The sequence below is a fragment of the Aptenodytes forsteri genome, unplaced genomic scaffold (genome assembly GCF_000699145.1).
Source record: "Aptenodytes forsteri isolate BGI_AS27 unplaced genomic scaffold, ASM69914v1 Scaffold8, whole genome shotgun sequence".
Lineage (NCBI taxonomy): Eukaryota > Metazoa > Chordata > Aves > Sphenisciformes > Spheniscidae > Aptenodytes > Aptenodytes forsteri.
Genome location: NW_008796218.1, coordinates 1526491 through 1553685, shown reverse-complemented (window position 1 = coordinate 1553685; position 27195 = coordinate 1526491). Strand labels below are relative to the sequence as shown.

At 38.6% G+C, this 27195-nt stretch overlaps 1 protein-coding gene across 1 annotated transcript in view; it reads right to left on the bottom strand.

The window, feature by feature from the left end:
• The window catches only part of KCNQ1 (potassium voltage-gated channel subfamily Q member 1), a 371368-nt gene that overhangs the window by 285568 nt on the left and 58605 nt on the right, over nucleotides 1-27195 (bottom strand). The window contains exon 4 of the mRNA XM_019474489.1: nucleotides 25067-25157. Coding sequence (XP_019330034.1) covers nucleotides 25067-25157 — 91 coding nt within the window. The remainder of the gene's footprint in view (nucleotides 1-25066; nucleotides 25158-27195) is intronic.

Here is a 27195-nt window from a genome sequence, read left to right as displayed (position 1 = left end):
GTATCCAGGCATCAGAAACGTAATTGTACCATATTCCAAATACCAGCTAAGCTGTTAAAAACCTCTGTGACCACATGCGATGTATTTCAAGCGTGTTCATAACTACAAAACAATTATTAGTATTAATTAACATTAGTATTAATACTGATTAACTAAGTTAGTATTAACTGCCTGACTAGGAAGTGACTTCATGGAGAATGAAAAGTCCAAGTACTTGAATAGAGTAAACATGCATAGCTTTTTCTAGAATTAATGGAGAGAAATAGGCATATACAAAGGGAAATTAATCTCAAGTGTCCTAGACACCTTAAGATGTAATAAACTACACTTTCAGGAGTACTTATCCTTTTCCATGAAGGGAAAGCCTATGTGATTGGCTTATACTACCTAACGTAACTTTTAGACAGCTAAAAGCTGCAAAAACATTCAGAGTCAGCCTAGAAGAACTGCTTTGAATTATTCAATAAAGTATTCTCATCTTGGAGCAATGGTATAAACAGCAGAGGAAATTTACTATCAGTTCTCACTTGAAAGAGAGGTTTATGAGGGGTTTCTATTTTTGGACTGGTCTCCCTAGAGAGGTCTATTGATTACCTTGTCTACTTCCAGTTTCCCCTCTCAAAACTCCCAAATCCACTAGTTGATCTGGACAGATCAGAAGGTCAGGCATGTCAGAGGAGATTTAAACTTCCTGAAAGTGTTGTGAAAATAAGAGGCCCGGCAAAAAAGAAATACCCTTCTACACCCTGAGAGAAAAGACTTCATGTTAATAATCACACTCATTGGGATTTTCTAATTTTTTTCAACATCCAGCTTCAGGAAGACTTATTGCAAGTTTCAACTGAAGCCATTCGGCTTCATAAAAGCAAACAAACAAACAAAAAAACACAACAGATAGACAAAAAAAGTCCACCTCAAGACCTCCAAAGTTCCCTAGCATCATAAGTTTTTCTATAATAATATCATTTTTCTATGATTAAGTAGAATTTTTCCTATTGATTCCTGTAACCTATGTTTAAAAAAAAAAAGTGACTAAATGCAAATCACCTTCAGGAAGAAATTTTTGAAAACTATGAAACCAAGAGATTTATTTTTCAGTTTCAAGGACAGTTCACTTGCCAGGAAACTCAACATGAAGTTAAGAGTGAAACAGAAAAGACTTCCTCCATGCCCTCTCTACCACCACCCACCCACATATTTCTTCACATTGTTACATGACCGTGCCCAGGTAGGAAAGGGAAGCATTTTGGGGAAAAAACCTGACACCTAGTTTCAATGGTTTAACTCCACAGAGAGATGTAACTCTTGATTCATCAGAGCATGAGCTCAGCCGAGAAAGCAAACCAATGAATCTTCATTCAATAAGGAATATGTATTCATCATGTAGTCACTTCTTGAATCAACTCAGATTGATTAAACTTCCTTCATTAACTGATTTCAGCTCATCTGGTTTATTAACATCTATATAACCCACCTGGGGCCCTCGAACATCTGCTGCACTTGTCTGACTTGTTTTAGGAAGCTCAGGCCCCTTTATTATAAGCATTTCTCAGATTTCTGTTAAGACCTTTAGATTCCCCTGATCTTTCTTAAGAACTATGGCAGCTAGCAGCTCTTATCCTCCATATAATCATTTATTGCTGTTGTCCAGCAGAGCTGAACACACTTCTCTCATTCAACCACACAGGCTCAAACAGAAATCATGGGTAGGGCTTCTCAAAGATTGACAGCTCTGCTGGTCTTCCATAAAGGGAGACATATGGTTCAGGCTTATGCCTGTCCACGCATTTTCATTTTCTAGTTGGTGATGGTCACAACAACCCACTGAGTTCAAATATTTAAAACCAGGAGTAGGTGTCAGTAGTGGGCAGGGGGTGGTGGCAGATCAAGCATTTATTTGAGCCCCACACATTTAGGATTTGCTCTTCAGCCTCTCATAAGCCGCTTTCCTGCATGCATTATACTTACAGAAAAGCTATTGTCCACTACATTCATTTATTGGCATATGAAAAACACATAATGATGTCCTCGCGTGCAAATGGAAAAAAAGTTTCCATTCTTCAATTTCCTCCAAATTTCTGAATGTTACACAGGGTAGCATGAGCTGATAAATTTTATGGTAAACAGAAAAAAACAGCATACCCAACCACCATATCCTCAGTATAGTCTCTGCATATTGGATGCAGAATTTGTTCTGCAAAAATCAATTAGGAATTTTCCTATATTATACACAAAAAATGATCTGTAATTGATTTCATTGATGTTAAATAGCTCAAGACTTTTACACATATTCACCAGTTATTTTGAGGTTTATTTGTAGCCATATGAGCTGTTCAGAATATTTCTTTTGAAAATAGTTAAGAGTTAACTGACTCAAGAATTTGGGGGTGGGCAGTGAACTTTCTAGAGCACAAGCTGTAGTATGTTAACACAGACGGTATCTCACGCTATAGTGAGCTCTACTAAGATGAAAGGCTTAGAGAGTTCACTGTATAATAAAAAGAACTCATGTAAGCAAAAGAAATAAATATTTACAAAGAGAAAACTGCCTTTAAATTCCTAAAACACACCCCACACTGAAGAATCACCATCATATTGGACAGAAACATCACCATGGGGAAAAGTGGGGGGTGGGGGAATGAGCACAAGCAATAGCCTTCCTTAAAAAAATATTTATCTAAAAGTAGTTAGATAATCTTTGACTTTCGAAACTGCTGAACCAGTCAGTTCTATCTCATGTTCAGCATCATACTATTAAACTAAGTCAAAAGTTTCTGTGGTTACTATCAGATTAAATGAGCTAATTTCCCCTGAGAATTGGCTACACTGACCAGATGTCTTTAGCCAGCTACTCCCCAGATCAAGCAGGAGCAGCACATGCAATACCTTCTCTGTTACTATGGAGATGGGTTTTCCCATCCACTATGCAGCCGGGCTTATAGTAGCTACCAGCTGTTGTCTCGACTCATACTGCATCAGGAGAGACTGAGGAAAGAAAGTGGGAGACGCAGGGCTGAGCTTCTCCCAGCCCTGGACCTCATAAACTTTAACCACAGCGTCCAACCCTCAATCTTCTTAGCTGCCGCCTGGGCTCATTGCTATTGTTTAAAGCCACTTTACGGTGCTTCCTCTGCTGGTTTTACAGACTTGTAATAGGTCAGCAGCAGCACACAGCCGCTTGGTATAATATGTTCGATTGCTGGGCTGGAAACTTAAGGCTTCCCCAACTCACGCTTCCAGCCCAACATTCCCATCTAAATGGTTTTATGAGCTTAAATCTAAATCTCCAGCAGTAACCCATTTCAGGCTCCTGACATTATTCTTGCTCCATACTTTCAAAGAAAAACTTTGTGGATTAATGGCTCCCTATCCTTCCTGCAAGGCTGGTTAATGCCTTCAATTCCCATTGCTTTTTAACTCCTGTGGAACTTTAATCCGTCTCTGACCATGCTGATGAGCTGCAGAGAAACAACACTGGTTAGGATTTTCATTCTTGCTTTTTCTTTTTGAATGCAGCCAAGTTCAAATGTCTAATTATAACATTGCAGAGTTAATGATCAATTTAACAAAGGCTTTAGAGTATCTTTGAAGTCATAACAACAAGCCAAAGGGGGGTTTAAAACGTTAACAGGGAGCCTACGTAGAGAGCTTTCTTAGGATTATCTCTCTCACTTAACAACAAAGTTGAGTCATTTCAGAATACTTCCAGCAACCCCATGGCTCGATCTGGTTGCCACATAGCACAGAGGTCTAGCTAGTGTTTATTTTATAGCTCTAAGCAGCACCAATCATTACCCTATTAATTCAAGCATGTTTAATTCAATGTCCTTCAACTACTCAGTCATGCCTATTTGTAACTTTTAAGCAACTACAGAAAGGTACAGCTTGTCACCACATTTATACCTAACAGGCGCTAATCACTAAGGTTAGATATGCAATGTAAGTAGGGTATATATTAAGACAGCTACAAGTGATGTTCACTTAAATGTATGATATGCAGCCTCTGCTCTTTTTGCTTAAGGCACACTTTTTTCCACTTATCACACAGGCTGAATTTGCCTTCAGATGCATGTAGCTCCTGCTGATGTAAGTGAGCTATAAATACACATCAGAGGACACACTGACCTGTTTACTTTTTAATCTGACATACGTAGCCACTCATATTTTGTATACGTTATGCACCATTGCAATGCTGAATCAGCACATCCAGAAATAACAATAAGGGCATGCTCAGCCTGGAGCAGCACACACAAAGCAGTCGGGCTCCTCCTCGCTTTCCTTTTACAGCAATCCTGCCAGTCAGCTTCACTGGACATGTTTTGCAGAGGTTTTTTTGTGTCCCCCCTCAGGTATCAGACAAGGGTGAAGGTGAAAGGCATTAACCTGTTGATAAAAGGTTAAGCAAGGAGTTAGGACAGCAAAGGACTTATAGATGAGGGGGCAGCTATTGCTGGTCCTCCAAAGGGAGCTGAGGGGATAAAACCCCAAAACCTCAGGCTGCCTGCAAGATCTCCACGAACACTTTCCTTTGCACTACACTGAAGAACAGGGCTGGTCATTTTTCCTGTTTAAAATTACAAGTGAGGAAAACTTCCATAGCAAGAAGCAGAGACAATCTCTAGAGCTGGGCATTGTAAGAGGAACATTTCACAGGTTTGACCAATCAATTTAACAGCCACCCTGTGGCTTGTGCGGAGTGACAGGGCTGTAATGAAGAACTTCTAGGCACATAGGGGTTTATATATGGGGCATTATCAACACAGAAAATTTATATATCTTCTTTTCCCAGTGCTGCAGTTATAGACCACAATAATTGTATGGTGACATGTAGGATAAGTAAAAGCTGGATAAACTACATCAGCAAAAATGAGTGTTTCCTCTCTAAATCAGCCAGTGCAATCAGATTTCCTTTCAGATCTCCTGGGAGATTACATCTTACTGCTTTCTTCATTTAAACTCAACTTCCCTAGACCTTATCTATGTGGGAATTTCCACTTCATGGTGAGTTTGTTCATTACATTCAGGTACTTACCCTTACAGCCCTGCCAGAGCAAAGGATTATGGATGCTTGAGTCTAAAGATCACTTAAGCTCTGATAAAATGTAAAGCAATAAAGAAGTGAGAGCAGTCAGTATGCATCATGCTAAAAAAGGCTTTCAATGAATACCTGTGTACAACACTGCTGCAACAAGACCATGGAGCTGGCTTCCCATTTTGGGGGGGGGAGTTCACTTAAACTCCAAAAAATGCTAGTCTTTTCAGAGATGATCAGGGCACTTATATTCCACAGAATTAAAGGGATGATTTGTTGTTCTATTTTTAAAGCAGTTTTGCCAGAAAAATCACATGATGAAATGGTATTTGGACATTATATCACAACCATCCTTACCATTCCTTCAGTGTACAATACATTGTACTGCAACAGCAGTACAGAACTGTGTATTTTTAATAAAATACAACTGCATCCAACAAAAGAGAATGAGGTATCAAATTCGTTTGCTTCTTCATGCTTTGAAAGCATAAGGACTTTGTTTAAATCAGAAAAACAACCAAGCTCATTAGCTCTCCTGAGGATGTATAGGACCCTGAAATCAGGGGGTGCATCACAAGGCACAACATTTTTGGTTGATACCGCTACACAACAGCTATAAATATGCATTGTATCCTGAGATAAAGTCTTCACAAGTGTTTCAGTGGTTTAGTAACCCCCTAACATATCTTCCAAAGCGATGTAAGCACTGGGAGCAAAATTTGCACACCTGTAAAGAAAGCTAGATTTTTTAAGCATAAACTGTGACAGAGAGATGGTAGTGACAGGACATCTGTCAACTAACACTTCTTCACCTACATCAGAAAGATTCACTCCGATGCTTTTTAGAGATTTTAGAAGCTTATATTTCATTTCAGAAATGCAATTAGGCCTGCATTTGTCCCACTTCACTTTCTGCTCTTAGCTGGAAAACTCATGGCTCCACCCATTAAAACTGTGCAGGAGAGGGGCACCTCCAGAAACATGCTGAGACCTTAACTTTGACATCTCAGCCTCAGGTTAGATGGCATGTGTTCATACTTGAGCCTCAAGCAAAAGCAGCACTCAGGTTCCTGAAAGGTATGAAGTACAAACAAAAAAACCCACCCAAACCAAAAAAGAGCTTTGCCGTACCACAGTGAGGTAAATGCACTGATTTTCTGCCAGATCCAACAGCAGGGATAAAAGAAGTGAGTGCATGCCAGCTCTTCAGTAGGCCATAAAATTCTCATACTATGGTATTAAGTTAATCTGAGACCAACAAAAGTTTAAACCAATGATTCAGACTGTGAACAACTGCAGCAGCAAAGGAGCCACTGCAGATGACTGTCTCCCACTTTTATGGGAACAACTTACACCCAGGGGGACGGGCAGGTGAATTTTTGCATCCATTGATACTAAATTCAACAAAAACCGTCTCATAGATGCTGGTTCAAAGGTTTCTTTTTCAGACAGAACCACCGCAGTGCAACGCAGCATCTTACAGTTCCTTCTCATCATTTATGCAGCTCAGATTTTGAACACCTAAAAAATTCAGGGAGACATCCTTCATTTTTAGGCATTATGTTTTGTGGTGCAACGTATATTGAAAAAGCTGCTACTGCTAGCTTGTCACTTTTTGTGCCAATTTATCAAGTGGTTTGTATCTAGCAGATCATAGCTTTAAGTTTTTGGCACAAGAAAGCTCCTTAACATATTTATATGATGGCAAAGGCCTCTCCCTGTTTAAAATCAACAGTTATGTCTTTCTCTGTCAAAAAAGGACACTGTTTTGAATCATGATCACTGCAGACCCTACAAGTGCAAAAGAAGTGGCAATTAACATGACAGTATCTCATGAATACTAAGAGAACAACCCGCAATACAAGGCTCTTGTAGCTGCAGTCTTTAATATTTCCCTCCAGAAGGTTGCAATGTACAGGTGCTCGAGACAGTATAAACACTATCAAAAGCTGAAATCTCTATCCAAACTGGAATAAGTAGCTAGGTTCAATAGACATAGAAGAGGTTAGACAACATCATCATTTCTCTTAACCTTTTCCTTAAATTAATGGTTTGGTTATGTAACTAATGATGTATTTATTGCCAAATGTGTTTTTAAATGCACTTACCAAAAGACATGCACATTGCACTACTATAATTCTTGATTAATCATACCAATTTCTAAAACAGATAGATATATAACTTTTAGAATCCACCTGTTTTGATTCATCTAATGCCATGCACTACAGCAAGACAGAAATAAAACACGTTATTTAAAGCTTTCCATAACAGTACATTTGTCAACAATACTTGATCAAAGCATTTGCTTTGACTGTGCCATATTTATTTAACTACTACTACTGCTTATTTTAGCCCATACTAAAGAGTTTTGAAGAACATAACCTGGGCAGATGCCAGAAGAATGTAGCTTTTAAACATAACCTTATAGTCAAAGAGCAAAATCAAGCTCTAACAACATAAGCAAGCAAAATTCTGTCATGTACACAAACCTTTCCTGTGTGTTTTTTTCTTTTTTGAAAGATTTAGTGGCAAAAAAAGGATATAAGTAGTTTTCCTTATAAATATTTCAGAAGACAGTAGAGAAATTCATGCAAGGCTGTTGCTATTGCAAGAGCTATTTGAACAAATTTAGGAGTTTTACTTCAGTATTTTGATAAAAAGAAGATTAAGCATTTCACATCAGAGTAGATTTCACTGACTTGTGTGGCTTGTTTTCTTGAGATCAAGTCTTTTGGAAGGGGTTTGTTTCTTTGTTTTTTAATCTGGTATGTTTATCTGTTTACCAGAATCACATTCTCACACTTCAAGGTGTTTTTCCGACTTGATTACATAACCAGTAATTAATTGCCATCATTTTTCATTTGATAATGGTCATTGATTCTGACACACTGCTTCGAATAAATATAATATCTTTCTACACTCAATGTTCTCAATTGCTCTTAACTGATCTTTCTAAACTGTAGGGTACACTAACCCAAACGACTGCAGAGTAAGAATCATGTCATTTAACAAAGCACATTCGTAGATAAGCAGACTGTTCTGTGCACATGTACTTAAACTGAAGGGCAAAGATTAACATTTACAGCAAATCACTAGGTTATAGGACAGTATTTTACGCACTTATTGTGTAGAAAGATGTAAACATATTTCTTTACTCGGAAATGGCAGTAATGCTACTCTGAATCAGACAGTAGCGATACTTCTCTGAACCCCAAAGCTCCACAAAAGGCCACAACTTGATTTCAAGTGCACTGAAAAATATAACAGGTAGGTACCAAACCTGAATCTAAAATCCAACCTGTGTGCGAAGAGGGAATAAGCATCTGTAGCTCACCATTTTAAATTACAAGTGAAACCTTTGTATCTAATAAAGCTTAACAACTGTGCTGCGGGCATTGACATTTTGGGCTTACAAATGTATTTTCAGGTCTGGTCCATATATATTCACGATGCAGCTGGCAGGGAAAATCAAAGCAAAATGCAGCTGAAAATGCCACTTTTCATCTGACTTCAAGGTTTGTCATGTTTCACAGGGTTTCCATTGCTAATAATAAATCTGTCCCTGCCAGCTGAATTAATTACACCAAATGAACACAGATTTCACAGTGCAAGACCACTGAATATTTCAAAACTTGGAAAGATGCTCCAAATTTCAGGTGGTGACAAACACACAGGAGACTTTCAGGGACAGTTCCCGACCTGCAGTGGCAGTTACCTGTTAGGCTCCTGAGGGCAACCTCTCTAAACAGCACCTACATCAAGACTGCTGTTAGCACCAACCCTAACAGCAGCACTACAGGGAAGGAAATCAAAACAAATACGACCCATCATTCTTGAAAACAGCCACTGAAAGAAAGATCTTAACGTAGCTGTTCTAGGTCACCCCACTAGCAGCATCTCTCTCCTTTGCACTCATATTAAAATGATATTTTGTACAATTCCATTTCACACAGAAGAGGACTCCTGGCAATCCAGGAGTCAAAAGCAAGCTCGCAAATATTTTTGTGTCTTCCAGACAAAAACAAATCTCCTCAAACCAGACTGCAAAGAGCAAAGGCCTTTGCAAACATAGTAAATGCCTTCAGCTACTTAAAATACAATGTTTATTTTACTTCAAAGATTTTTAGACTAAATTACCTTAAAGCAAAAAGTGCAAGCAAAATAGTTTGGTCTTTTTTTCTTTTATTTCCCAACCTCTTAAAACATGCCAGTTAGTCTAGACCTACATATCACAGACTAACATAAATAAGTGCATCTTTCATAAAATTTATTCCACAAACAGGAGCTAGTCCACTGGACAGATGCAGCAGCTGTATTTTAAACATTTTGGCATCCTTTTCCACCCCTCTTTCCGTTTCCCTGCACCTTCCTTTTGATCTGGCCCCACCCTAGGAGTCAGTCATCTTCCCTTGGGGGTGGATGTACTGGCACAGCTCAGCCAGATGTTTCGAGGGAAGTTTCATTACCTCCCTGCTACTTGCTCAAGAGACAGAAGAGGTACTGCTCCGAGCTGAGCTTCCCCCTCACTGGCTCTAGTTGAGTTTTCCAACTTGTGAATTAATACCTAAAATAACAAGCCAATTCACAGGATAAAACGGAGGGACAGCATATGAGAAAAGATACCCTACTTATTTGATGGTTCAGACCTCTGTCATTAGTGCTAACAGGTATTTTGCCACCTACAAAACAGAGCACAGATCTGGGGAAGAGTGTCCTTCAGTCCAGCCCGCCTACTGCTTTTATTTTTCAATACTTTTAAGTCTCCATATTATGTTGGGGCCTAAAGCACAAAGGGGCCCTCATTTACAGCCAACTCCCAGGCACCACAAGTAGCATATGAAATAGCAGCAGCAATCACAGAAGCACGTTCTTGGAAGCTCACAGGAAGCCCGGGGTGGAGATTTGGTTAAACATTGGAACAGGCTGCCCAGGGAAGTGGTGGAGTCCCCATCCCTGGAGGTATTTAAAAGACAAGTAGATGAGGCGCTTAGGGACATGGTTTAGTGGACATGGTGGTGTTGGGTCGACGGTTGGACTCGATGATCTTAGAGCTCTTTTCCAACCTCAATGATTCTATGATTCTGAATTTTCTGGCTTTTGAGGTGAAGGCAATGAATCCAGTAGTCTAGTACAGTTTAACAAGTGATACAGTTAAAAAAAAAAATTTCTCTTGGGAAAAGGCTTGTCTGGTGACATTGGCAGCACTGGTGACTGACCCCTAGGGAAGTGGGACAGTCATACACAGATGGGAAATAGCTGGGAAGGAACTGCATGGAAGCACTGAAACATTAGACCCTACCTAGTGGCTGAAAACTCAAGTGCGAGGTCCAGATGCTAAAGCCTGAATGTTTTAGCATCATTGTTAGAGAACTGATACTAAGGGACAGATAGATTATATTACAAAAAGTTCAATTTCTGGCTGCCCATAATGGCTCCTAATTCAAACAAAGGCCTGACAAGCTACCAACAATAAATAAATCAAAATATAACACATTGCTTTGAAACTTTAGCCTTATGGCTGGGAACATTACAGTAAGCTCATTTGTTAAAAGGACTGCTTGATTTTGACCTAATACTACTTTACCAAAGCAATTGAAAGTTATTGATTTCCTGTGTTATGAATTGAGATGAATAAAAAACTAAGAGATTACAAATAAAAAGCCGCCTTTGTTCTGTATATCACTTCCGCTATGCTGGTCAGTCAGATGCCATTGTTTTTCCTCCTGGTCCCACAGCACATGAAAGTTATCTTACTGGGAAATAAAACAAAATGAAAAGAGAGAAACAAAAATCTTTTCCCAGATTTTTACTGTTTGTTTTCAGCCTTACATCAAGACTAAGAATAAACAAGAAAAACAGTAACAGTTTTAAAGAATGCCCCACACTAGTTCAATTTTCATTTTTGTTTTAAGATGTTCACAATTCTTTTGGTCCTGAAGCCTCCTGGGATGAAGATTAGGATTAATATTTTATATAAAAGTGATTAAAAGACATTTTAATTTTAAAAAGCTGACATGCAAGCAAAATGATATGGTGCATGAAAGCCTAGATGCACATTCAGAAAGGCAACGCGAGTCACTCACAACTGTAGAAGGGCAGAAACCCCCCTCAAATTTTAATCGACATTGGCTTTCTGTGTGTTTGAATTCTCCATGCCTTGTAGACTGCTTCAGTCGGTAACGATTTTTAAGTTCAAGCTAGGGAAGGAATCACAGAAGATACAGTTCCACGATGAGTGACATCTGAAATTCACTAAGGAATTATAATACCCAAGAAGTCCGTGTTCCAAGAGGTGACAGAAAAACGGAAATGACAATAAGTATCTCATCATGTGCTTCATCCCTCATCCAAGCCACTTAGCATTTCTTCCTCCACCTCTTACACCTTCACATGAAAGGTTTCACTGACAGTCTCCATCATCTTCCTCCAACTCTCTAAAGCAACTAGCTTTTGTAAGTTAAAAAGCTCTAGTGCAACATCTCCTTTAAATATTAAGAAAAAAGAAATACCTCTTAGCAACTTTGTCAATGCCACACCAAAGTTAAGAGCAAGGAGAAAGAGACAGCTTTCAAGGAACAGACAACTCGGAGTGAGGTAACGGTCATCAGAAAGAAGAGATGCTTCTCCTGCTTGTCTCCTTGTTCTCTCCATAACAAATGGCCATCTAACCCTAAGACTATTCATGATGCTGTCTTGCATCTTTATGCCATTCTATGCTCAAAGAGGCATAGCAGCAGAATCTCCCACTTCTCATCTGCTATTTTCCAGATTATCACCCTACCAGATGCAAGTAGCAATAATCTACACATTTGCGGGAAATCTACAGGAACCATAGCACTGAGGAGTTCTTATATCAAAAAGACATTAAAATCTAGGCCCCTGTTACCTGACTCTACTTAATGGAGATTTAAAGTGCCAGAGGATATTTCTCTGAATTAGCATCGATTCCCTCTCCCTAGCAAAGAGCACAAGTAACACGTCAGTGAGAAAAGGACCAAAAGAGAATGCCTTACCCTATGCATTTACAAACACTAGTCTCTTCTTTCCAAATGAAAGCTAATTGCAGACACAAACTCGGAAGAAATCAGCAATTTAGATACAGATCACAGAGCTCATTACATATCTACGAAGATACGATTTGGTTTTAAAGAAAGAAACATCCCTGCACATAAGCTACGAAACAAATGAAGCCGCCTGGGACATGAAACATAACGGTCCCTTGTGTCCAAACACTTAGAAACCAGAGTTCAGATGCTTTCCAAAAGTGGAATTAACTCCTGAAACAGCTTTCTCTTAATGGCTTCACTAGCATTTCAGAACCACGGTTTGTTGACCTTGAGAAAGTAAAGACTGACAGGCTGCCTGTTTGTTTTGGGATTTGTCATTCGACAGAATGGCCACAGTGCACATTTTTGTGTGACTTGACGCATGGCTGAGCTTCTCACCTCTGACTCTCATTGGCCATTAACCTGACATAATCAATTAAGAAAAGGAAATTTCATGTTATCACTGTACTACTTGAAAGCATTTTTCCAACATTTTAACATGGAGGTTCATATTTTGTTACCAAAATATAGAAATAGGTCTTTGTTTACAAACGGTTATTCATTTTGATTACTGCTGCAAACCTTGTTCTGCTTTCAGGGTCTACAAGATCCCAGATCTATTCCCTCCACCATACCCACCGTATCACAAATGTATTTGTAAGCGCATACCAGTGGAAAGTTTGACTTCAATACAGTCAGTATACTGTCCCTAATTTTCTTGCATTTTTTTCCTTGCAGATGAGGAACTCACTAAGCTTCCAGTTCAGAATTGGGAGTAAGGGAAGAATTTTTTCTTTATGTCCTTTTTAACTCCGTTTGCTTTGAAAAGGCACATGACTCATAGTGGTTAAATATTTAACTGTTTTACTAATGAGCTGAATCCTAACATGCAAGTATGAAAAGACATGTCATTATGTCTGAAAAATCCCACTCATATCCAAAGCAGCTTTTTATTTTTTTAATATATACACACACACGCACGCGCTAGGAATCTATAAGGTAAGTTGCTATCTCAGGACTAGTCTACACACACATTTAGTACTGGTATTCTGTGTAGAGATATGTGGGGGTTGGGGTTTGGTTGTGGTTTTTTTTCTTTTTATCAAAATAGTTGCAGTAATTCAAACCCAAATGTGCCTGTTATTGTATTAATAATAATGACATAATAGTACAATTATACCCTATAGGACTAGGCTATACTGACGCATGCAACCACGTGCTCATGATGACTTCAAAGACAGTAAGAGATTGAAGATATTACCACACCCAACTCCTCATTACTGCACCTCTCATCTTGGCGATTACCACCCACAAAGCTGAACAATGGTAACCTGTTGTGGAAGTGCTCTTAGCCCTCTTCAATCTAACCAAATTAGTTTTAACCATCTTTACTGGTAAACAAAGCTTTCTGGGGCAACTAGGCACCGCAGCAGACTATGAGAGCAAATGCAGTACAATCCATTCTGGGCAGAGTAAAATCCCGTTGAGGGGCAGCAGCGAAGAGCTAGCAGATGACTGCTTCTTAAGCTTTTTCAGAGAGATGTGCTTCTGCAACCCTATCTACACCCTGTCTGTTCTAGCAGAGTTTGAACAAAACAGCTTTTGTTTGTAGATACAGCCTAGCTGCCAATTCAAGTTCAGTAACTGGCTCTGGATTATAGTAGGCATGCCTAGACCTGTAGGATAAAATTAATTTCAGTCAAGTTGGTCTCAATCAGCTGTCAGGCTGATATCCTGCTGTCCTGCAGCAAAACAGATGCAAAGTAAACATAAAATGCTACTTAATTCAATAGTCAGTCAAATCAATACAAGAGAGGCACAAACAGAGCTAAGTATGTAAAATAAGGACCAAAACCTCAGCTTTCGTATTAAAAAAAAAGGTTTCGAAGTTCTAAATTAAGAAATGAGACAAGAAATTAAATATATTTCTCTTTTCAGTGTTATGATTGCTGAGGCCCATCACTGAACCTGAATGCATGGAGCAGGCCAAAGCTGGGACTTCTGTAAGTTATGTTCTTTCTCTGCTTCAGTGCCTGGCTGTGCAAGGGGCTAATCACACTTCCTTCGGTTTGTCACCACGTTGTCTGTTTAGGCTGCAAAGGTCTATGAGGGTAGGAACTATCTTTTAGAGCGTGTGGGTCCCCACTCTACTAGGTATTGTACTTGATCTTACAGCAGGGCCCTTTCAATGGGCTGTAGTGTAAACAACAACAATAATATCCTTTCTCAGAAGGATAGCACACAAGTCTGCTTGTAAATTGCATTGCAGATAAAGTTTCCATCACACTTTTAACTATCAAAAGCTAACAAATCTTACTCTACAGTTCCACAAACACTTTAAGCCAGCACTGCTGCCAAAAGAAGCAATCTCATCTGGCCAAAAAAAAGGTTAGTTTGAACCCATCTGGGTTCTCCAAGGCAGTTTACAACATAGCTGCACAAATGCTTGTGTTGGCACAAGGAATGGAGCAGCAGGACCATTTCTTCAGGTGGCAGTGCCAGTTTATGTAGGCTGAAACCAATTCTTGAAAGTGCAGCCTGGGTTCTCTGAAGGATTTATCTCACAAAGCCAAGTTAGGGTGGAAAAGCTATGGGTCACCCAATTTTACTCGTAAAACTGCTAATACTCACGTCCCAAGAATGCTGCGAGGTTAAGTACATTCGTGTTTGTAAGACATTACAGAAGTAAGATTAGTAAATATTTAATTTTTTCTCCTCCCTTTTCCCCTGCCCTGGCCACTAAGTATAACTCGTTCCGAGTTTCATATACTAATGACTTGGAGCAGCTCCTAGAAGGTAGCTGTCAAGCTCCCTGCCTGTAGGCCAGATGGAAGTCAGTCATCATACGCACATATTCTGATTTAAAACTGTTCTGCAACGTTGCAGCCAAAACAACATCTAAATACATTGTACCCACCCTGCTGCAGGGAACCATGGAATAGTCAGATTACCTCTACAGCAGACGTCCTTTCTCACCTTGATCTGGGGAACAGCTGCAGAGGGATAAAGGACAAGTAAATCAACTCCTTTTGCATACATTCCACATGTAAACACATCCTGTCAAGCTGACAGTAAAAACCAACAACAAAAAGGAGTGTTTCTGAAAGGTACCTTAATAAGGATGTTAACAGCATACTGGAGGAAAAAAAGGGTCAGCCTCGGTGTCATTAGCATAAGGGAAACCATCAAAGTGAGGCAGTACATAGCTTGCTTTCACAGACTGGGTGTGAAAACAGGTATTTTGGTTATTTTGTTAGTTCTTCAAAGTCCTGCTGTTTCTGAGAGCTAATAACAATTCTTGACTCCCCATCGTCTTAAAAATATGCTCATGTTCGATGGGTTAGGTGGAAATACCTGATGTAACAATACACTAAGGTACAGGTCCCTGAAATCAATGAACAATTGGGATAGCTGAGCAGTGCAGAAGTTTTAGGACATCTGTCCCAATGTTTGGTCCTTAGAGGCAACTCAGAGAAACCTACAGAACTTACTCCATTGCACAGCCTCTGACACCCATCCTTGTTTGCGGCCAAGGCACAGGATATGCCAGGAATGCAGAACAGAAAATGCAGTACATGGCAGCTCTCTGGACTATCAAGACTCCTCCAGCCTCTCAGTACAAACACCAAGTTCTAAGCTCTACAACAAAATTAATTTATTTTATAAGCTGAGATAAAGTGTAAATGCCCATGCTATGTATTACTAGTCACTGAATCAACAGCTCTAATAAACTCTTTCACAAGACGTTTCTGATTATGGAGATAAAATAGGGCTGGGCCCCATATTACAACAGGAACAATCCTAGAAACTCTTTGTGCAAGACAAGTCTAACAGAACTGACACTTCAATCATGCTTACAGTTTTCATACTACCAAAGTAAATGTAAATTAGATAAAAATAAATTTAAAACATTAAATGTGAGGTAAATACAGCTTGTAGTTACATAAATCAAACTCTCATGCTTCCTAGGTTATCCCTAAGTACAAGCAGACACTGTTCAAGAAACCTTTCCTATTACGCCCCTGTCCTGTTAATATTTATGCACACAGGAAGCTCCGCTGAAGTCATGATGACTACTCATATGCACAAAGTTAAACATACTGCCCAACTGCAAGTCTCATGCCATAAAAACTTCACGTATAAATGTAGAACCTAATTTGGTCGCCTATACCCATATAAGTAATTGATTTTTTTTTTATTTTTCCTCTCCTAAAACCATGGAATAAACTCTCAGTAGGGTGGAGTTGCCAGAGGCTCTACTAAATACAAATGAAATACAGCTAGAAGTGTTTTTTCTAATCATTGCTAAAAATAGAAATAAGTTCTATATATAAATATATATGTAAAGAAGCATACACACAAATGTACATGAAGAAATAACAGGATGATCTCTATATCTTCTTGTTCCTTCTCTATGCACAAAGTCAGATATTTGTCACTTTTTTCATTGCATGGCAAGTTTCTAACAGGTTGTTCATTTACTCATTCCCCTTCCAAGAGCAGTTAGTGCTCAGTGCTGAGATGCACTTTCTTACCATCGAACACAGAAGTCAAGAAATGAAATAATGAAGTTTTTAGAAAAGGAACTCATAGAAGCTTACTTAGAAACCGCCGAGAAAAAGAAAGCCACCAAGCAGTCCAATTGCTTTTGGTTTTTAGCCAGTTAATTGAACCCACTTAATTCAACATCGCAAAATAAAATTCTTAATGCATTCAATTTGTTTAAGTTACCTTCTCTCTACTAACTCCTAGAACCTCCTTTCTCCTAAGACATTGGCACTCACTGCTCTTCTGCACTACAGTTACACCACACCTGCAGAGTTTATTCCAGTTTTGCCTACCCAGGGCCACTTAAAGCCATTCAAGAGCCACCAGCTAGTGACAGCTGGCAAACTCAAACCTGTCTCAGTAGTCTATCATATGTAATCAATTGCAAATAGAACTTCGACAGACTCATCCCATTATTTCCTAGCTAATTCCCCCTGGGAAAACAAGCCAGCAACCTTCCACTTTGAATCATGAAGCTAGTTTTGCCCCTGTCCCTCCTTCCCAACTTCTCCCTTTCCTCTCTCTTTGCATCAGTTCACTGCACTGTTTCAGTTTTTCAGCTTGATATCCGTTATGTTATGTCAGCTGTTACATTACGCTTAAAACAATAGACTCCAGCTGGCTGAGGTCAGATGTGAAAACAAGGACCTAACAAAGCCATAGACCCTCCAGTTGTACTGAAATTGAGATACACCCTGAATGTAGCACTTAATGACAAACTACTTTCCAGACATTTGGGTAAAGCATAAAGGAAACACCTGTCACTGCAAACATTACACACTAATCCAGATAAATGCTAAATTTAAAAATCTTTCTTTTCACTGCTGGGCTCTACTATGCACCAGTATTTCACAGTTTTAATTTTTTTTTCCAAGATGGAATTTGTATTACTCTGCTTGTTTACTAAAATATTAAATAGTGAAAAATGTGTATAATTTCAAAGAAAATATGTTTACCATGTTTCTTTTAGAGTTTACCAAGCAAATGCTCTGAGTTTTACATGGATTTACACCCCAGAAAAGTTTAGTCAAACTTTAACCCTTAAGTAGAAAGCTTGACGAAAGTGAACATTAAATGTAACAGTGAATGAAACATACTTTTTTCAGTGATGCTATTTTCTTAGACACACCGTTGAACAGAATTTATTGGAATGCAGCTATACTAAAAAATAAAGAAACAAAACACTGGTATACTATGTGACTTATGAGAGCAAACATAAGCTGTTGAGAACAGGTGAACTACTAAAAACTCTAGAGCACATATCCCCCTGTTTTTCAAAATGCTGCATACAATATAAAAACAATGTTTTCTGAAAAGTATCATGCTATTGTGGTTCATCTATGAAAAGCTGGGAAGCTTGCTCAGCGCAAAAGGACAACTTGGCACTGTGCTCATTTCAGTCTTTGGCCAACACCCCCATGCTGCCAACGAGGGAGATCATCATGTCAGACCATGTAGGCCACCAAGCAGCCAGCCGACAGCACCAGTCTATCACTAGTGGCTCGTGCTGGCCTGCAATCTGTCACCAGCTCTACCGTGAGCTTGAGGAAGGTCGCTCTTCCCAGAGCCTTAGTCTTCAGAGTTTGAGCCCCAATAAATGCTTGGTGCTTCATAGCCATCTCATCCCAAAGTACCGTGGACATAAATGCTAAATTCCGATTCCTTTACTCACAACGACGTAGCTGCACACTTTATTTTAAATGACAGTGTTCAGGTATGCCACCACAGAACTCCAGGTACAGAAATCCAAGAAGAGACATTATTTTTTTTTCATAGTTCTTAGAAAAGGCAGAAATGGAAGTAACCAATTTTCTGCATCCAAGCTTATCTTTATCAAATACACACTCCAGTGTAGCAGAATAAAATGAGAATTCAAACCCAGAACTTTTGAGCCTGCTAGAAGAAATGTATGCAATACATGTAAAAAGAGTTTTCTATAAAAATCACTGGTTATTCTTATCATATACATCTAAAAGTCATTTTTCTAAAAGTCATTTTTGGGGTAACTTTAAAGAATTTTAGTCAAATAAACTTCTTCTTTTTTCCCCACTGAAAAGGAAACACCTAGGACAATAGCAAGAGCATATCTGGAAGGACATAACATACTGGAAATCTTTCAGTGTGTTAATAAGTTTAGTATCTTTTTCTTTCTCCTCCATGCAAATAGTTGTCCAATTCATTTCACTGAAAACTTTAATTGTTCTCACTTTTTTCTAAAAGTGTTCTCACTTTTTTCTAACCAGCTTTTAGAAAAAATCTACATGATGATCTCATCTACATGATGAGAAATCAGGTAGGCCAAACAGTGTGAATTTTGTGGCTACAACCACAAAGTGGCCAGAGTTGTCTCTGGCAGCAATGTTTACACAGCCCTTTTCTTCCACCCCTCTCTCCCAGAATTATTTTGTTGATTACTTGTATAAAATTCCCCAAGCCCATGTGAAAAACCATCTCTTTATTAATAGTTCACTTCTTCCAAAAGATATTTTTATCTACTTCAGGACACCATCCAAGGGCTGAATCCAGCCACCCCAGATGGGACACAGCGTGGTCCAATGCTGCCCTCTACAGATTTTAAAGGCAAACTATCGCTGCCTTCTACAAGTGTGTGATTTTCAGCACGTGTAAAATTAAAAAGCCGCTCATCTTTCTATTACTGGTCTTAGCACACTTTCCTTCCATATCACCTCTTCATTCCTTCCTGGCATTCCTCTTCAGCTTAGACTTCATCTACACCAAACAATAACAAGAGGCTTGTCTTTTTTTTTTTTTTTAAAGCCCATTTCATTAAACTCGTTCAGCTGTCCCTAACAGACAATCTTATTTCCACTTTAGAAGCATCTGATTTGGCTCCGTCAGACCTGTTCAGAATGGACATAAAGCAGAATTTAAGCTGGACTAAAAGCATGTTCACGCAACCTTCTGAACCAAATTAATTAAATCCCTTTAACATCACATTTACATTAAACACATAATTCTCCTATACAGACCAAGGGAGTTGACAAGGGATTGCTTTGAGAACAGCTGGAACAAGTTAAGATGTTACTACCAGCAGCACTTCAAACCAACGCAGCTGATTTTGCAGTGAAGCAGATTAAAAGCACTCAGGTTATCTGCCAGCACAGCTCAGCCACAAACATCAGAACCACAGACTGAAGTGCAGCGAGAAACACCTGGGTTCAGATTCAGAGGAAGCTCCTTGTTCCAGCTACTAACCATACTGTCACCTAATTAAAAGTGGGGAGGGCAAATTTCATTTCTATTCATGTTCCTGTGCCTTCGAATCACTCACATTTGGCCTTTTTACTACAAACTAAAATGTAGAGAAGCTGATTTTAAATGAAAGCTGGGATTCTCAACTTCAGCTATCGATGGAGTGCAGAAAGGAAATGCTGCAGTGAGTGATTCCCTGGACAGGTCTATCTGCAGGTCCAGTGAAGGAAAAGGATTAACGAGCACAAGTCCACCACACACACACACACACACGTCTTCTACACCAGCTGACCTCGCTCTGGGTCAGACCAGGGGACATTGCTGAGGCTGCAAAGACAAATTTTTCACTTTCTTAGCTACAGTTGTTCTTTAGAGAGTCTGTAGACTAGATCAGTCTGTAGAGCTATCACCAGGCATCCTTTACAGACATTAATACCATTTAATTTTTCAAAAGAATGAAAATGCACCCATGTCCAGTTTGTGAGTCTCTGTCTTGGCCTTCTTAACCAAGGAAGATAATCAGAAAAAAAAAAATGCTGGAACGACTTCAAACTATTTGGAACATTTGTTCTCTGTGAAGACAATCTTCAGAATCAAAAGCTGTAGGTATTTTTCTCTTTCTTTCTCACAAGACCCACAAAACACTCCAGCAAACAAAACCCAAGGCTTATACTCAAAACAAAAGTTTATATTAAAAAAGAAATAAAATCTAGATTTCTTGTAGGCCTAGACTCTGTGCCACTTTCTCTCAATTGTAGGAATAATTTCAGTGCCAATAACATAAATGTTAGCCACCCAAAACTATTACTTTTTATCCTAATTGATAGTCTTTTTAATTTTTCAGAATTGTTTAGTCTCTTCAGTAAGAAGTATGCTAAAGTAGAAAAGGAACTCAGAAAACAGAAAGCTGGAAAAAGCTTATACTTTCATCATAAAAACATACCCTTCCTTTTTTTTTGTTGGAATCAATATTGAAATGAGATTCCTACCAGAAAATAGCTTTTTCAGGCATACTAAATATCCCTTGGTTCAGCAGAATATTTAATCCCCTTGGATCAGGCACTTGGATTTTCTTAGATCACGCTGAGATAACAGCATTCTGCTGTGTTCTGGCACCATAAAATCCTTGCTTATGAAAATAAAAGAAAAATACGGCCTCTCTGGGAACATACATCTCTGAATTACTTTTTTCCATAGTTTAAATATTGTAGTCTCAAAATCAATTTTTACACAGATATACCACATTCTCTTTATGAGTCATGGCAAAAGCTCTCCTGCACCACTATTTTAAATGGGCCAAGTGTACATATACCCTTCAAAATGATGATCCTTTCACAGTCTTGGCTCAGGCTCCAGCTCACACTGGGCAAGTGCCAAGGAGTAACTGGAGTCAAACCCCTCCAACAGCACCATCTAGTGAAAAAAAGATAAAATAAACACATGCAAATTTAAACAGTTTTCACTGCACTCTGGAAACTAACAAAAGGCCAATTCTCTCCTAATCTCCCATTACAACTGCATTTAGGTATAGCTTTCATCAAGGCTCTTTGCCTTGTGAAGTGTGGTGACAAGTAGAGAAAGATTCAACAGCTAATTGTAAGCTTTTTGTCTAAAACTGGAACACCACTTGGAACACATATAAACTTTCCCTTGTTTATTTTTCCAATGTTAAGCTTGCATTTTTCTTATTGTTATGAAAAATAGAAGCATTTTAAAATGCTTTAAAATTATTCATAACATAACATCTTCTACTTCCTCCTCTGGTATTGGGAGGTGATATTATAAGACAAGTGGCTCCAGAATAAAAAAGAAATTATATATACATAAAATCTCAACAGCCTTTTCAGCTCTTATTTTCATATAATTGTAATATCTTGTATGACTATATCATTGAAGCATGAAATTCTTGTTCATGAAAAAGGGCACACTCAGCTTCCATCTCTAACTTTAATGTGACCAGTCTCCCTGGTTTCAAAAAGACTATCTGCTGAAGTTGTGTAGGTGCTTAGATCTTTCACAGGGTCAGAACAAAATACTTTGGCTATGTGGAGGAAATAAAGTAGTATAGCTCTTAATTGTGGGTGTTTTCAAGGGTCTTGTTTGAATAGTTTTTCAGTCCGAAGGAACAGATTCTGTACTTTTCCCAACACGCATCTTCAATGACATGCAACTCTCAAGTGGGCTGTAGAAGGGATTCTGTAACAACAGTAGTTTGCAGATAACACACACGTGCTTTTACAGTTATTCCATCTAATTATCAAGATGAATCAGATTTACAGTGCCCATGCAGTAAGCTCATCTGAATCAGACTTGTTCCATGGGGCTGTTCAGCTCAGCATACCCGCATGCTAACTTTGAACGCTCATTTCCAGACATTGAGCATGATACAGTCATTTTTTGCATTTCCAGACCTATGGCTGCCTGGTCAAAGCCTCCTCCCCCAAAATACAAGTCCACAAATCTCAACCAGGCAAAATTTCGAAGCATGACACTGCACATTTGGTACCACTATCTCAGCCTTATATTTGATGCACTACAAAGCATAATTCATTTAGAGAGCATTCTACCCTACATAGGAATTTATGTCTAAATAAAAGGCAATCTGCTCTTGACAAAGCTTCAGTAATTTTTCCTTTGGAATGCAGATAGGGAAAGGTGGACTCAATTTTATAATCTTCAAAAGAAAGAGTTAAAAGGTCTCTAAGTGTTACTTTAATTATTTAAATCTCACAGAGCACACACTAGGGCAGTATAACTCAAGTTTCATGGAATGACTTGAGATCTCATAAACCTCAAATTCCACATGGCCGAAGGTTCCCTCCTTCTCACTGTCACAGTTAAGCCCAAGCAGAAAAGCCTTCTTCAGGATTCCCATACTCCTCCTGGTAGGTTGCTGCTACACTGCTGCTCCTTTGAGGTCTCTCTCACTCAGTATTAGTTTGTAAATCAACTTGTTTGCCCTTATTTGCTCACATAAAATGACAGTGTTACCTACTTTCATTGTCTGGCTCCAAATGAAAACTCTTATTGCGGTATAACTAAAAGTCCCTCTACAAATACAAGAGAGAAATTAATTCCTACTGCAAAGCTGTAGAAAGAGTGCTCTCCTAAGCTTTAGTAAGTCTCCTTACATCACCATTTGGATTGGAAGCTTGCACTGTGTTTTTTCCTGTTTTCTTTTTTAATCCCTGTATGCTGTTACATTTTCTTTTACTACTTTCTTTGCATTTTACAGTTTCTCTTCAACCAGTCATCTGTGATTAACTCCCCCCTTAAGAATTCAGTTACATCTAATTTTGCGAGCTTGTAATGATATATTAGAGTGAAGTAAAATCTTAAAATAAGAACAGAATAGGAAATTTTACTGGGTAGACACTAGCAGGAACCAGATTCTGACATTTATATTTGTGTTGCAAGGTGCCACAACTCCTTTGAAAGTCCCACCAAAACTGGATAGAGCAGAGAGCACATTGGGCCATCTACTGCTTTGGACCGATAGATCACCATAATCCCCTTAAGTTTCTTGAAAATTACCACAGTTAATCCTTTAAGAAAACAATATCAGAATATGCCAATACTGAACAAACAAACAACCGCTGAATTCCCAAGAAACCATGATAGTAGGATTTCAATGTTAAAAATTAACCGTAGTTTTTCTCATTGTATAGAACAGGAACACTGATTCACACTACTTAGAAAGCAAGATAATACAGAATAGTATGAACACCCAATACATACTGGTTATTACATACGTTGTATGTAATCCTGAACGCATTGCATACATATTACATTGAATGTATTACACACATACAGACAATACATACTGCATACAGTATGAACACACAAAATGAGTTCCATGATTTCACAGGGGGGAATGAAATATCACTGGTTATGTTGTGACTAGAAGTTATTTAATTGAAACAACACGCATGTAAAATAATATGATATATTGCAAAGACGAGTGAGATATCGCAAGCGAAATTCATCACAGAAATTGGCAGAAGTATCCACAACTACTGGTTATGGATAAAAAAAAACAAACAAAAACCCAAAATAACACACAAACTTAAATCTGTACAAAAAGAAAACCCCAAACCACAAAACAGAAAAGGTACTGGATGCAGAAATACATGTATAGACTCTCTTAGCTGGCAACTAATTATAATGTTACACCTAGGAGTTCAAATATCTTACAAGTTAGTTAAAAATAATAGACCAGGCATGAAGATACCTTAAATAGAAATAGTGTGATTGACACTAAATTTAATGTACTATATTCTTACAGTATTCATATTAGGTATAAAACCTTAGCATATTGAATAAATAAACTGACAAAATTTATTACAATTCATGGGAGTTTTAAGTTAACTTTTTCATTAAGTGAACTTTTTCATTTTTTTAATGATATACATAACAATGATATTACTGGTGCACTGCTACAATAACTATTTTGAACAAACATCTGAATTGCTAGTTAGCATTTTCTCAATACAGTGACAGTGTTTTCACAAGTAAAATAATGATCATTTATTTAAAAATACAGAGAAATCAATGATTTAGCATGGGGTACCCCACCACTGAGGTACAACATATTTATAAATTTTTTGTATGTTTAAAATCATGCCTCTTCAACTTCAAAACTAAGGCTCTTCAATGAAATCTGAGCTGGCAGGACATTAATACTCTTGGAACATTTCTTGATACACAGCTGTTGCAGCACTAGTGTACTATAAACAAGAGGTAACTATAGTTTCTCTGCTGAAGGGAAAGTGCGTAAGACAGGTAGAGCAAGTTGTCTTAACTCTAAAGTCAATGAAAATATGTGAGTTTTCCACTTGTGAAAGAAAGCTGGATCTGACATCAACTAAAAGAAAGGACTTCCACTTACTTTTTTCCTCCCCTATGGTCAGGTGTCTGGTCTTCAGTATGGCTGAAAAATGGATTAACCTGAGCAACATGAGGGATTCAAGCTTAATTAGAACAGCGGTGTGTGTTGGACACAACATAGATGCCCTCAGTATAGGCCATATAGGGCAAGACTTGGTTTTTGTGCTACCATGACTTTTGGTGGTTCTGCGGCTTTACAGACTCATTAGGGAAAGGCAGAAAAGCCTCTTGTCAATTAAACCATAAGGAACATTCTGCTTGATATGGTATTAGCTCAGAGATCAGGATTTGCACGTTAAGAACAAGCATGCATCAATCACATTAACATCCACATACATACCATCCAAAATAACGTCCCTGTAGCAAGAGCTGCATACTGTTCAATTGTAGAAAGCACGCTGAAGATAAGGCATATCAGCACAATAAGGAAGCTGTAAATAAATAAAAAAAATAAAAATAATGTAATGCAGTCTAGTAAGAACCTAGAGGGAGGACAGATAATTATGCCATTACAAATTATCTGTACACACAGAAATGTCATTGGTATTGGATTATCTTAAAACACAGCTGGTAACTTCTGAGTGATCCTGCTTCATGTTGGATAGTTTATTTCTCTTCAGACACTGAGTTTTTGGGTTGGACATTATCAAATGAAACCACACAATAACATTAGCTTTAGCCTACCTCTAAGACTTGCTGTTTCCTAGCCGCTCAGGAAAACAGCACTCCTTGTCCTTTCCCATTGTAAGGGCTACTACAGCTGAATCACCACCACACAACCCCCCCAAACATGTTTCAAATATTTGCCTTTTTGCTGTTCCAAATTCTAATAAACTGCAAAGAGAAATCCCAACTAAGCCAGAGCTTAACAGGCTCTGCCCACACTGTCTTTCATAACCAATCCCCAAAAGGCCCCAGATAAATAAAATCTGACATTCGGCATCTAAAACACAATCGAGGACTGATTCCACTTTTAAATAAAACAAAATTTCAAAGCAACTATCAGAGAGAGTGGGAATATAATGGTTTGTTCCCCGGTCCCCCCTGCCCGAGTGAGTCCTTAGGGAGGGGGTCCTGATTCCCAAGGTAAGATTCGGGACAGCCAGGGAGTTGCAGCAAACTCAGCCCAACTGCCTGTAGACCCCAGAGAGCCTCTTCCCCCAGCTAGGGAGCAAGGCTGCCCAGCCCTGCAGCCTCTGCCTTCAAACCCCTTCCCTGAGCAGCTTCAGCTGTGCCCACCACCCCACAGGACTGCTGCTTGCCTTAAAGGAACATTAACACATTTGGGAAGCAAAACATTTAAAACCCAAACTGGATGCTACCTACTACACACTAGGCATAGGCAACTTCCAGTTCCCAAACAACTGCGTGTTTCTTTTTAAAACATGACACGAGCAATGAAGACTTAAAACATTCACTTATTAAACACAGAGCTAGCTAGGGATATTTTTCATAATTCTGTTGAGACAAGCAACACCAATCCTTTGCACTTGACAGAAACTTGCTGCAAAATCCAGTAACTAAATCATCCCCCCCGATACAGATCTCTAAAGCGGTTAATCAGGTTTTTTTCCTCAGAAAAACAACAAAAAAAAAAGAATTGACATAATGAATAAAACTGAACTCAAGAGGAGAAATATTAAAACAGGACATCAGCGGCTGCAAATTGGCATGGCTCAGCTGAAGTCACCCAGAGCCTTTATCTTTTTTCACATAAGTGAGAACTTCATTGGGTGAATCTTTTGAAAGGCTGAGGACTCAAGAAAACAAAAATGTGTCAAGGTTGACATTATAAGCTAGACTGCCCAATGATAGCTTCAAAATACAGCGCATATAAGTCCAATGCACACATAGACAAATGATATTGTAAACACATTACAAAATCGTGGAGAGGAAGTTTGTAGGTAATTAGGTACAAAAATCAAATTAGTAAGTGATGACAGATTGGAGTTAATATGATAGAGATTATCATATATCAACACAAACACACATATGAGAATATACTTTTACCTAGGCAAAGTATAAATATGTGGGTGTTTCTGATTTATCTCTCAAATCTTCTCATTTTACCTTGTATGTCTAACTTTGGCCATTCTTAAATAGAGTAAGGTGTGCAGACAAGGCAGGGGAACGCAAAGATGAGCCAGTCATTTGAAACATAACATAAATGTTCCCCAAGTGTCCAGTCCTTCTATCTGCAATATTCCCACAATTGCTTAAGACCGATACACGTTGCAACATGAACATAAATAGGTTCAGTTACACGGAGGTAGTTAAGGGTCTCTGGATAAAAAGTCCAACATACATAGAAGTACCAGTTCAAAGCAAACAACGAGTCGCATGGGATGGTGTAAGCTGTCTGAATACACCTTGAGCAGTAACAATTAATACTTATTAGATCCCTTAATAGTAGTATACCTGTTAAAAGTGTAACTCGGCCAATACATGAAACCACAAGAGGGCACTAAA